This window comes from Apodemus sylvaticus, chromosome 23 (assembly GCF_947179515.1).
Source record: "Apodemus sylvaticus chromosome 23, mApoSyl1.1, whole genome shotgun sequence".
Taxonomy (NCBI): Eukaryota; Metazoa; Chordata; class Mammalia; order Rodentia; family Muridae; genus Apodemus; species Apodemus sylvaticus.
Genome location: NC_067494.1, coordinates 27,740,522 through 27,754,321, shown reverse-complemented (window position 1 = coordinate 27,754,321; position 13,800 = coordinate 27,740,522). Strand labels below are relative to the sequence as shown.

The following is a 13,800-nucleotide window of genomic DNA, read 5'->3' as shown; positions in this document are numbered from 1 at the left end:
TTAGTATTTTTTTTTAATTTTGAAATTTGAGATGATTGTAGGCGGTTTCACATTTAATATATTTAAAATGAGTAGATAGATTTTGTGTAACATTCATGTATGTACAACTTGGTGAGTTTATTTTCATAGTTGCTGGACTTAGTTTCTTTTTTTTCTTTTCTATATTTTTAGTTTATATTCCAAATGATTTCCCTTTCCTGGTTCCCCCTTCCCCATAAGTCCCATAAGTCCCTCTGCCTATTCCCCAATCACCCCCCTCCCATTTCTCTGTCCTGGCACTCCCCTACAATGCTGCATCAAGCCTTTCCAGGACCAGGGCCCTCTTCTTCCTTCTTCTTGGGAATCATTTGATATGTTAATTGTGTCTTGAGTATTCAGAGCTTCTGGACTAATATCAGTGACTGTATTCCTTGTGTATTCTTTTGTGATTGGGTTACCACACTTAGGATGATATTTTCCAGTTCCAACCATTTGCCTAAAAATTTCATGAATTCATTGTTTTTAGTTGCTGAGTAGTATTCCATTGTGTAAATATATCACATTTTCTGTATCCATTACTCCATTGAGGGATATCTGGGTTCTTTCCAGCTTTTGGCTATTATAAATAAGGCTGCTATGAACATAGTGGAGCATGGTGTACCTATTGCATGCTGGGGAATCCTCTGGGTACATGCCCAGGAGAGGTATAATAGGGTCCTCCGGAAGTGTCATGTCCATTTTTTTCTGAGGAACCGCCAGACTGATTTCCAAGGTGGTTGTACCATCTTGCAATCCCACCAGCAGTGGAGGAATGTTTCTCTTTCTTCACATCCTCACCAACACCTGCTGTCTCCTGAGTTTTTAACCTTAGCCATTCTGACTGGTGTGAGGTGAAATCTCAGGGTTGTTTTGATTTGCATTTCCCTAATGATTATTGATGTTGAACATTTCTTAAGGTGCTTCTCAGCCATTCGAAATTCTTCAGGTGAAAATTCTTTGTTTAGCTCTGTACCCCATTTTTTAATAGGGTTATTTGGCTCTCTGGAGTCTACCTTCTTGAGTTCTTTGTATCTATTGGATATTAGCCCTCTGTCGGATGTAGGGTTGGTGAAGATCTTTTCTCAACTTGTTGGTTGCCGTTTTGCTGGACTTAGTTTCTAATGTCAACTTCCAGATTTCATTATAAGTTTTCCTAAGACAGTAATACAAATAGTTTTTAAAAATAGTATTTTTTCTTATATCCTTAAAAATCCAGCCTTTCCTTATCAGATTGAAAGATGAATTGCATTTCAATAGTGTATGTCATATACAGATACTGAGAACTCAAGTTAGAGCTGTAATAATTGTTAACCCTGTCCATATGTTCCTTCTAGAATTCTACCAAACATCTGGCTGGGCAGCTGCCCTCGCCAGCTGGAGCATGTGACCATCAAACTGAAGCATGAACTGGGAGTTACAGCTGTCATGAATTTCCAGACTGAGTGGGACATCATCCAGAATTCTTCAGGCTGCAACCGCTACCCAGAACCCATGACTCCAGACACCATGATGAAGCTGTACAAGGAAGAAGGCTTGGCTTACATCTGGATGCCCACTCCAGACATGAGCACCGAGGGTATGGGCAGTCCTGGCACGCAGGTTCCTTGATGAACTCGCTTTAGGGACCCCTTTTTGTCTTTTAGTCATCTATAGCTGAATGTCTAAACTATGAATTATAAAAATGGAATCAACATAAGGATTTAGATTTAATATATCTTTAGACACTGACAGTTTTCTGTTTAATGTGGCTTCAGGTACAGGTACAGGTATAGGTATATGATGTATATGTATATACACATATATGAACGTAGAGTGTACAGTCCCTAAGGGATAGCAAGGTTTTTTTTATTTTTTTATTCGATATATTTTTATTTACATTTCAAATGATTTCCCCTTTTCTGGTCCCCCACTCCCCGAAAGTCACATAAGCCCCCTTCCCTCCCCCTGTTCTCCCACCCACCTCTTCCCACTTCCCTGTTCTGGTTTTGCTTTATACTGCTACACTGAGTCTTTCCAGAACCAGGGGCAACTCCTCCATTCTTCTTGTACCTCATTTGATGTGTGGGTTATATTTTGGGTGTTCCAGTTTTCCAGGCTAATATCCACTTATTAGTGAGTGCATACCATGATTGATCTTTTGAGACTGGGTTACCTCACTTAGTGTGATGTTCTCCAGCTCCATCCATTTGCCTAAGAATTTCATGAATTCATTGTTTCTAATGGCTTAATAGTACTCCATTGTGTATATATACCACATTTTTTGCATCCATTCTTCTGTTGAGGGATACCTGGGTTCTTTCCAGCTTCTGGCTATTATAAATAGGGCTGCTATGAACATAGTGGAGCATATATCCTTATTATATGCTGGGGAATATGCCCAGGAGTAGTATAGCAGGATCTTTCGGAAGTGAGGTGTCCAGTTTTCTGAGGAACCGCCAGACTGATTTCCAGAGTGGTTATACCAATTTGCAACCCCACCAGCAGTGGAGGAGTGTTCCTCTTTCTCCACATCCTTGCCAACACCTGCTGTCTCCTGAGTTTTTAATCTTAGCCATTCTGACTGGTGTAAGGTTGTTTTGATTTGCATTTCCCTGATGACTAATGGAGTTGAGCATTTTTTAAGATGGTTCTCTGCCATCTGAAGTTCTTCAGGTGAGAAGGGATAGCAAGTTTCAATGAATGAACCAGAGTAGGGGTTTAAAAGCATAATGGGTTGTTTATAAAGAATCAGATCTTTTGGGGAGCTTGTGTAGATAATCTAGAAAGGTTTTTGAGGCAGTGATGTCTGAAGTACTGTCTGAGCAGAGACTGGGGAGAGGATAGAAGAAAGAGCGATGTAGAAGAATCCTTCTGCCTGGAGAGGATGTGTCATGTTGTAGACTGAAAGGCCAACATGGCTGAAGGACTGAGAATATGAAAGCGCCCCCAGGACTTGAGCTACAGTAGCAAACAATGTCACAGTGTCAGAAAAGCTTCAGCAGGGGAAAGAAGCCGGGAAACGCGAAGGTTCTTTTTGTTGTTGTTTACCGAAAGTATTGCTGCATGAAGAACTTGGGGCTGGGGCTGGGAGTCCAGTGAGGTGGGTGCAGTAAGATGGCTGATAACACAGGAGGTGGGGCCGTGGGGCTGTAGGGAGGAGCAAGGGAGTGAGTGAGTCAGCGTTGACTGGGCAAGCATCCGAGAACAGTCTTCACGAGTGGTCGGTACTGCTGGGGAAGCAGACGACCAATCGTAGTTGTGACATAGTAAGTTGTGACATAGTTGAGTCAGTAAGGCAAGTTCAGAACCAATCACAGCTCGGAGAAGAGTGGACAATGAATGACGAGGACAGATAGGCAGATTACACGATTTCCATGGCGTTTGAAGAGGGCCTGGCTTGAATGAGAGATATGGGTAGAGAGAGGGCAATGAGGGTGCACGGAGGAGCGCAGACGAAGGCACAGAAGCTTGAACTTGTAAAAGAGCCATCTATAGACACGATAGACTGCTGAAGAGTAGGGCTAACTTTTCTGGTAAGAGAACAACCTCTCCACGACAGTATTAATAACGTGTCAGCAGGGGGCAGCAGAGAGCTGCAGAGTGCATGCGTTTGGGGCGTTTTGGGCGTTCGGCGATTTGCTGTTCTGGGTAAAGAATGCCATTGCAGCCTGGCCAGGAAGCTAGAAAACATTTCTCCCCCACCAGGCTCCCTCTGTATAATGCTTGCTGTGTCTTCAGAGAAGATTCTAAGCAGACATCTTAATCACCCCATTCTGCAAAGGAAAAGATAGGTTCAAAATGGTTATGTAATGGGACCGGGACTTAAGATTGGAAAGATTCACATTCCAAATTTCAAGGGTGTCATTCTGTCTCACAGGACTGCTCCCAAAGCCAGGCTGCAAAGCGGCAACAGGGGGTTTCTTTGTACGCTTCAGGCAGAGTCCCCAGACCCACGTAATTTCAGTTCTTTGTGTTCATGGCTAGTTGCAGTTATGTAAAGCTGTAAACTGAGGGGACATAGCTTATCTCCCAGAAACCAGAGGTCCACAAAGCAGAACACCTTGCGGACCATAGGAAACCTGTGCCACTGGCCACCTTGACACTTCAAAGACCTCAGACTGGATTTAAGGCCTTTTCTTGAGGCTAAACCCCAAACAAAACAGTTTGCATGGGCAGAAAGAAGGACAGATTTGCTCTCTGAGGATTGTTCCTCTGGTTTTAAAACAGTCAAAGAATTGTTCTAGCCTTCAGCTGTAGCACAGGGATTTTGATTTGGCTCCTGTGGTTCTAATTTCCCAGCATGGTTGCCCGCTTGGGTAGAGGAGGGGGACAGGCAGGGAACCGCTGAGTCATTACTCAAACGACCGCTGGGCCCACCCGGTCCATGTCTGCTAATGGGTCCGAGGTCTAACAGGCCATGCTCACTAGTTTGGAGTCATTTTTCTGCTAGGAGGCACTGTAGCTGTATTCCCCCCATGGTTGTGGGGGTCACTGGGTCACTGGGTCACTGGGTCACTGGTTCACCGGGTCAGGGTGTCTGTGGCTAGCCCCCATGCAGAGCTCTCATAGCAACAGGAAGAGAGCCAAGAAGCCCACACCTGCAATAGCACAATCTTTGACACTGGGTAAAGGATTTCTTCGGTTCAGTTGGACCTTGACAGGTTATCAAAGAGTTAACCATCCCACAGTGGCAGGGTGACTTTGTCACAACAGATTAGTCTATGTAGCTTATAATTATAGACCATTGCACATATAGATAACCTTACCTGAGTATTTTGAGAACTCCAGGGTGAGGGCTGGGATCTGTCTGGAAGCATTCAGAGCTGCTGCCTAATGCTGTCAGGTGAAGTCTGGACAGAGAGTCTGTTAGACTCGGTTGTCATAGAGCGGCTGAAGTCAATTGTCCTATTGATCCTTTCGGTTGTACATTTTGTCATATAAGGACGGCTGGCTTAGACATCTTCCTTTTCAGTTCTCCTTTTTAAAAAATGGTTTGTCTCTTTCACCTGGGGAATGGAAAAAAAAATCTCCAAGTCAAAGAAATAAACTGCATTTGCTCCTGAGAGCCCCCTTCTCGGGAAGTTCCACTGAGGCCTAACCTCTGTTCTGTTCCTGTAACAGCTCAACTCTTTCCTTCCCAGTGAGCTCTGAGATGCTGGGTTTTGCTTTGTTACCATGCTTCAGTCATTCTCTCATTCAGCAGACATAGTTCATCTCTGCCTTTCCTGACACAACACTGACTGTGGAGCCTAAATAATGGGCAGACTGGAGTCCGGTCGGCCTTGAGCAGCTTGTGATGCAGGCAGGTCTATTCCTGTACTGGCCTGTCATAGTCAGGATTTCTATTCCTGCACAAACATCATGACCAAGAAGCAAGTTGGGGAGGAAAGGGTTTATTCAGCTTGCACTTCCACATCGCTGTTCATCACCAAAGGAAGTCAGGACCAGAACTCAAGCAGGTCAGGAAGCAGGAGCTGATGCAGAGGCCATGGAGGGATGTTCCTTACTGGCTTGCTTCCCCTGGCTTGCTCAGCCTGCTCTCTAATAGAACCCAAGACTACCAGTCCAGAGATGGCACCACCCACAGGGGCCCTTCCCTCTTGATCACTAGTTGAAAAAATGCCCCACAGCTGGATCTCATGGAGGCATTTCCCCAACTGAAGCTCCTTTCTCTGTGATAACTCCAGCTGGGTCAAGTTGACACACAAAACCAGCCAGGACATGGCCATCCAGGGATGGGATCTCTACTAACTAGATTATAATGGACTCTAAGATTAGTCACAAGTTTTAAAAAAATATTTTATTAATTCTCTGAGAATTTCATAAAATGTATTTTGAACACACACACCTGCATGCTTCTCTGTAATTCCTTGTAGGTTCATCCTGGCCTTCCCAGACCCTTCCCTCTTTGTGTTCTCTTTGTGATTGTTTTGTAAATAAATCATGGCATCCACGTTGGGGCCATCCCCTGCAGCACGGTCAACCTATAGACACTTGCAAAGAAAATCGACTCTCCCTGTTTAGAAGCTGTCAAATGTCCACGGCCCTCTTTATGTTTCTACCAAAGATGTTACAGATAAGACAGACCCTCAACTAAACTATATCTCAAAGATGGAAAACAAGACTTTCCAAGTAAAATAACAGTGTACAGTTATATATCGGCCCAGAGTAAGAAAGGAAGGATGCCCGTGTACGCCGTGGATTTCTTTCTTGGTCAACCTTAGACAAAGCAAAGCAGCCCTTGAGAGGCTTTTGACCTCCCTTACCTCTGGTCCTAAAGAGTTATGAGCTAAAAAGCTTTTGTCTTGTTCAATACCTGCTTCCCTTTCAGGGAGCTTTTAGTCATCCCAGACTTAGATTAGCCTCTTAGCAGGTTAGGAGCAAAGGCAGAACAGAGAAGTCGAATGAGTCAGATCAAACAAGTGGGATCGTTCGTCGTTCAGGTTTTATGGAGGCATCTAGTGACTGTTGAGCAAGCATCTACATCCAGCGCTTGTTTTAAATTCCAAGGAGAGAAACACAGATGGTGGAATGTTTTGGTTGACCTACATAAGGTTTGCAATTTTTTTTAATTTAGTTAGCAACATTTAAACTCTGGAATATTTTCAATAAAAAAAAAAAAGAATCTGGGAACTGGGGAGATTGCTCAGTGATGAAGAGCACTTGCCATTCCTGCAGAGGATTCAGGCTGGCTTCCCAGCACCCACACGGCAGCTCACAACAGTCTGCAACTCCAGTTTCATGGGATTTGACACCCTCTTCTGGCCTCCACCAGCACAAAATCTGCACAGGACACATGTGTATAAATAGAGAGAAACAATCGCCCTTTCTTCCTCCCTCCCTTCCCTTTCCTTTCTTCCCTCCCTCCTTCCCTCTTTCCCTTCCTCCCTCCCTCTCTCCTTCCCTCCCTTCTTCCTTCTTTCCTTTCTCCCTTCCTTCCTTCTTCCCTCCTTCCCTTCCTCCTTCCCTCCTTTCTTTCTTTTCTTCCTTCCCTCCTTCCCTCTTTCCTTCCTTCTCCCTTCCTTCCTTCCTTCCTTCCCCCCCTCCCTCCTTCCTTCCCTCCCTCCCTCCTTCCTTCCTTCCTCCTTCCTTTTCTCCTTCAATCCTTTCCTTCCTTCCTTCCTTCCTTCCTTCCTTCCTTCCTTCCTTCCTTCCTTCCTTCCTTCCTTCCTTCCTTTCTTCCTTCCTTTCTTCCTTCTCTCTTTTTTTTGCTGTACTATTTAAGGCTAGAAGCTTAGCAAATTAGGTTCTGTGTGGCATACACTCATGCATGCACAAATTAACCTTACCTTCTGGTGCTCTAGCAGTCACAGACTCTTGTACACTGAAGAGCCTCTTTTCATTCCTTGCTGAATCAGGCTGTCTGCGTGGGGTCCTTGGATGCAGACTTCTTAGGGTCAGGAAGACACTGCGGTCTCACAGGGTCCCAGCCACGTGGAGGGACTTGTGAGAACACAGACTGAGATGAGGCAGAAGGTGAATGAGGCAGGAACACAGCACAAGTCCTAAGGCCCTGGCTTTGGAGTCAGGCTGGCTGCAATGGAGTAACCTTTTAAAGATGTAATCAGAACGGATCTCCAGGCCTCAGTTCCTTCAGCAAAAGTCGAGGATAAGAGATAGCACCTGCTATAAGATTCCCCCAGATAACCAAGACTCCTTCTCTAACTCCTAAGCTGTGGTCTTGCTTATTGAGAGTAGATTCTTTTCATAGGATGTATTCAATTATGGGTCCTCCTCCCCTCCCTGCTAAGAACCACCCCCACACATACCCAAAATCACATTTTTCTTTCTCATTAGAAAAGAAACAGGAATCTAAACAAATAAAAGAACACAAAAACAAACAAACGAGAGTAGAACAAAACAAATAGGGAGAAAAGGCAGAGAAAAAGCACAAGAAACATGTACAGACACAGGGACACACGTGTGTGCACACAGAGAGAATACATAGAAAAAGACACAACTGGAATCCATAATATACAAGCAAAGGGACTGTAGGGTAAAAAAGCAGACAGACCACAAACAAACAAACAAACAATGTCATCGAGTTGCCCGGGCATGGGGCCGTGCTTAAGTGTGCTTTGGATACCCAGTGAGACTCCATCAGAGAAAAGTCGTGTTTTTCTTGGGGAGCAGTTACCAATTCGAGATAGCTTCTGGGGTACGGGTGGGGGCGTGTGTCTGCCTCTCTCAACCCTGGAGCCCCATCTGAGTTAGACCCGTGCAGGCCCTGTGCATGCTGCCACGGCCTCAGTGGCTTCCCATGCTTGCCAGTTCTGCGTCTAGAAGGCCTGCTCTGCTGCCTTGCTGTCTTTCAACCCCAGCGACCCTTTCTACCCATTTGATCCTCCTGCTGTAGTCCCCCCTTGCCACCTGTTCACAAACATCTATTCTAGCTCCCCTTCCTAGGGAGAGCCTATTTCCCCAACAGTCCCCTCCTCTGCACCTATCCTCTGTGGTTATACAGGTTGTAGCCTCATAGCCTGCTTATCAAAAACTCAAGAGCTAACATTCACATATAAGAGAATACAATCCATGTATACCATAGTTTTCTTTTTGGGTCTGGATTACCCTACCCAGGATGTTTTTGTTTTTTTTCCTACTTCCATCCACCTACCTGGGAATTTTACGATTTCATTCTTTTTAACAGCTGAATAATATTTCATTGTGTGCATTTCATTTTCATTATGCATTGATTCATTGACTGACATCTAGGCTGCTTTTAGTTTCTAGCTATCATGAATAGAGCAGCAGTGAACAAGATTGAGCAAGCGTCTGTCTCTGTAGGAGGATGTAGAGTCTTTTGGGTGTGTGCCCAAGGGTGGTGTAGCTAGATCCGGAGGGAGATCTAGTCCCAGCTTCTGAGGAACCACCACATTGATTTCCATGGTGTGATGGGCAGTATACTTGTTTCTTGAGCGACCTCTCTGCTGATGGAAAGGAAAGGGGTAGTGTATCACATCATCTGAACTGTTGGAGCAGATATGTTCTTGAGGAATACCTGTTGACAGAGGCCATGTTGAGCCATTCTTTGGAAGACATAGTATGGCAGACTGGTCATGTGACTGAGCCCTGCAGCTCCCACTGCAGACAGCCACTCCAGTCTCTTTATGGATTGGGGATTTGATTTTAAAAGTTTATTTAATATATTCCCATTTAATTCCTGAAATGGCAACGATTGCAAGGGACTTGTCCAGGGAGAGTAGGACAGGAAGAAGGCATGATTGCAAAATTATCAGGGGTTTCTCTTTATACCAGAAACTGCTCACAGATTTCACAGTGATGGAGCAGATCGTACCTTATCATAGTCACTACAGCGTCCCCTGGATGTTTGTCACCTCTGATCTTGAGATAAATGGTGGGTATGGCACACTGAGATTGCCACGAGGAACCCACTGGCTCATGTGATGCCCTGGATAGGAGTGTCGCCCAGAGGGCCCCCTGTGTAATTGTGTGGCAGGCTACTTAGCTGAAATCATGAATACAGATTAAGTGAAATGAACATTTGGGCCTCTGTTGGACATCTGGGAACTGATATGTAACTAATGCAGAGGCTTTTAGGGATGAGGAATGTACGTGCATGAATGTGTATGAATGCATGCAAATATGTGTGTATGTGTGTGTGTGTGTCTATAAGAGAAACAGAGAGACACACTTAGAGACACATACACACACAGACAGACAGACACACACACAGAGGAACCAAGAGAAAATATTTAAAAACTGCTGGGTAGTCTCTGTAGCTTTATATCATTTCTTAGAGAGGCTGACAGAATTCAGACAGGAAGACTGGAATACCATTGTGGCTTTGCTGCAGCCTGTGTCATGCATGCCGTGTCATGCTGTCAGAGCGTGACAAACCAGAAGTGAGGAAGGAGACTGAAGGGGCCCTGGGGCCATGATGAGCTCCAGTGAAAACTCCACTTTCCATAGTTACTGGCTCCTGGTTGTGAGGGACTAGGTCCTGGTTCCTAGGTACTGACTCCTGGTTCCTAGGTACTGGGTCCTGGTTCCCAGGTACTGGGTCCTGGTTCCTAGGTACTGACTCCTGGTTCCCAGGTACTGGCTTCTGGTGAGGTAGTAATTCCTGGTAAGGTTCTAGTTCCTGGTAAGGCACTGTATCGGCCCCTTCAGGGCACTAGTACTTCCTAAGAGGGCAACTAAGGAGCGAATGCTCCCGTGGAAGAATCTAGTCTTCCACAAAGATCTGCGGGTGAGAGAGGGGCTTCTCATGTCTTCAGTCATTCAATGGGAACCACAGCATGAGGACTAGATGGGTCTGTTCTCTGTTGTCCTTCTGGGATCATCACGTCCCTCTCTATGAGGTACAGAGAAACTAGACGATGCTAAGTTGCAACCGCATACTTAAAATTCCATAATTCTACGTAGTTATCTGTCATTCCTTTCCAAAGTAGTTGATCATGATGTTGTCTACACAAATACTAGATAAAAACCTTGTTCAGTATCTCTGTAGAGAGAATCTGTGGGCAAAAAGAGTAGTCATCTCAGAGCTCAAAGGCTGGTTGTTGTGTACTGCCAAGCAGGATGCCAGGAGCTGTTGGGGCTCAACATGTGGAAACATACTTCTCAGGATGCGGAGACATTTGGATAATTTAATCATCAAAATAGCAGCAAGAGACAGTGGTATCGATGATCACAGCTTTCCAATAACACAGGAATAAATTAAATCTGTGCTGTGGTAGCATACATGGGTGGTTATCTTACACGCATCAGTTGTAAGTTAGCCACTCCATTACTTGAATGGAAATCAGCGTATTAAATTCTGTTTCAAATCGAATTTGTCTAATCGGTGAGTAGAACCGAGTTGTTAACCAATGGGAACTAATTATGTACTTTCTATTTGCCTGGAAGGAAGTGAAATCGAGGGGGACAGGATTTATCAAGTCTTCTTTGAAACCCTCTAAAGCCACTGCCAGTTCTTGGCAGACCCTTCTAAAAAGATGATAAAATCCTTTCTTCTACCGCTCCCTCACAAAAACATGTAGTAGTTACCTTTGTTGGGAAATTTGCAACAAAGGCAAAGTCATGCTCCCTGACTACTGTCCTAGGAGTTTTTAAAGTAGGTTTTAGATTTGTTTCTTTTTTTGTCTCTAAAACAAATAAGTGAAGCAAAGTGTCACACCCTGTCTTCCCTGAGCTCAGCCTTCTGCCTTAGTGCATTGGCCGCGTTACTGGCAGTGATGGTGATGTGGTGGTTTTTCTCTTCACATATGCTCTGTGCTTTTTCTAGGTCGAGTGCAGATGCTGCCACAGGCTGTGTGTCTCCTGCACGCACTGCTGGAGAATGGACACACCGTGTATGTCCACTGCAACGCTGGCGTGGGCCGATCCACAGCCGCAGTGTGCGGTTGGCTCCACTACGTGATTGGCTGGAGTCTGCGCAAGGTGCAGTACTTTATCATGGCCAAGAGGCCTTCGGTCTACATTGATGAAGAAGCTTTGGCTCAAGCACAACAAGACTTTTTTCAAAAGTTCGGGAAGGTTCACTCTTCCATATGCACTTTGTAGGTGACCAGCCCGCCACCCCTTCAAGCTGCCTTAGTAAGGAACCTAGGGGTGTGGTTAGTGGAAGACCTGGAGACAGAGGGGACTGTGGCCTGTATCACCTGGAGATACCGTCTATGGTGGTTTGGTTGGACTTATGTGTGAGATATTTTACAAAGGAAACTGCATGCCACGTGAGAAAAGCTCAGAGTACACTGGCAGTACAGAGTATGCCTGTAGTTGCTGCTGCCGCCACCGGCTGGGCCCTTTGCCTACAGGCTCTGCATAGGTTGTTATGGATTTGTGACTCTGGCATGTAGAAGAAAAGAGAGTGGTTAAGTGGATTTTTTCATTACTGTGAGTATGAAACACACACACACACACACACACACACACATATACACGTTGTATGTGCATGCATGTACAAACAAACAGCTTTTTACTGAACTGAATTACAGTCATTTGCTGGTGGAAGGGATAAATATGTAAACCTACCTAGGACTCAAAAAGAGCTTTGCATGGTCATAGAAGAGTGGCTTTCTGTCATTTCCTTCATCTCCCTTCATAGTTGTTGATATCTCCGAGGTGCCACCCTCCTAATTTTTCTGTCCCCTCATTAGGACAGCAGAGGTAGAGTTTTCCCTCTGCTTTTTCTTGTCTTTTTATTGCTTTTGCTTTTCTTGTGGCAGAGTTTGTACTACTTGTTTAGCATAAGACACAGGGCTCAACCTTGAACTCTTGGTAATCCTCCTGCCTCAGCCTCCTGCGAACTGGGATTGAAAGTGTATTGCTCCACACTCTTTCATACTCTTCCACCATTTTTCAGTTGAGGTTTGTTGAGTGTGGCTGGCTTGTCCAATCTCGTGGTGGGCGGGAAGGAGATGAAGTTTGGAAGCCAGTTTATTTGGTTCAGAGCTGCTTTCGGTGCTATTGTTTTTTTTCAGCAAACTGTCATGGCTGCAGCTTTGTCTCTCTCGGGGTAAACTTGCTACCCCTGTGGTTGTTTCTATGGCGGGAAATGAAACCGTGTTCTGATCCATTGCCAAAGAGTGTACAAAACCAGTTTTATTTTGTTCGCCTACTGTAAGCTGTGGTGTAGTTCTAGGCTAATTTTTCTGAGCCATAGTTGAAGAGAGGAAGGAGCCTGAGTAGGCCATGTCCGCAGATTGCTGTCCAGCCAGGGGCTGGTCCTGGCTCAGGACTCAGTTCCGTATAACACACAATTGCTGCTCCTCCCAAAGAATGTGCTCAGTTCCATTAGATTCTGTCAGAACCACAAACATCAGTACAACTTTGCCTCCCAAGATATAAAAGCTAGAAAGAGAGCTGTGTTCCACCCTCTGGAAGATAACGCCCAACTACAATGGATATGTCAAGGGCACAGAAGGGGACTTGCCTTTAGTTGAATGCCACTGTGTGCCAGTTGCCTCCCTATGTCTAATCCATCATGGTTCTCTCTGGGAAAGGTCATCATGTCTGTTCGCATGGGGACGTTGAGGCCCAGATAATTTAAAGCATGTGTCCATTTCTGTTGTCGCAGATAGCGTCCATGAAAAGAGATGCAAAGCTAGGTTTGTCTCTCAAATCCCATACTGCCAAAAGCTAAATATGTTTCTCTGCCTTATTTTATAACCGTGTGTTCATAGAGAGCAGAGAGGGTTATTTGGGAGGGGCAGAGATAATAAGGCCACAGCATAAGTTGGGTAGTGCTCAGAAAAGAAAAGGCAGGAGCAGAGTCTCAGCATGGCGACACTCGAAGGACGTAGCAAGGGGTCGGGGAGAGATTGAGATTGATTTTTCAAAATGATGACACCCGTGGGAGGTGGTGCTTGCTTTGGACAGAGCAGCCTACAGGAAACATTTCTCTTATAATTTGACAAAGTTAAGTCTATAAACCAGCATCAAGTGATGTCCAGCCTCTCCTATGAAATACAGCTAGATGTAGTCATTGTGTTTAAGAACCAATTTATAGTTATAATGTATTATATAAAATTAAATTTTAAATGGAATATTTTAAACTAATATACACATGGTGTGTGTGTGTAATTTTCTTAATGTCCTAAGAAATGTGGCTATATAAGTTCTGCTGTACATTGTCCCCTTTCAGTTGGAATTTTCTCTATTACTTAGATAAACAAAATTGTTTGGAACTATTGAAGAACATTTTAGAATGACTCCAGTTTGCCCTCAGTGAGTGCGTTGCCCAGTGTGTCTCAAAAATCACCTAGGAGTTTTGCTAAATAAAAACATAAAAAAAAGAAAGAGCTTTGCACACAATTGTCTTAATGCTGTCGACTTACT

The 13,800-nt window shown here is 44.7% G+C and overlaps 1 protein-coding gene across 3 annotated transcripts in view; it reads left to right on the top strand.

Moving 5' to 3' along the window:
- The window catches only part of Epm2a (EPM2A glucan phosphatase, laforin), a 95,065-nt gene extending 82,286 nt beyond the window's left edge, over positions 1-12,779 (top strand). For 2 of the 3 annotated variants that reach the window (XM_052169796.1, XM_052169797.1), the window contains exons 3-4: positions 1,353-1,594; positions 11,246-12,779. In XM_052169796.1, coding sequence (XP_052025756.1) covers positions 1,353-1,594; positions 11,246-11,523 — 520 coding nt within the window. In that variant the 3' untranslated portion in view covers positions 11,524-12,779. The remainder of the gene's footprint in view (positions 1-1,352; positions 1,595-11,245) is intronic. The other variant, XM_052169798.1, reaches the window with a different exon arrangement.
- Positions 12,780-13,800: the final 1,021 nt, after the last annotated feature.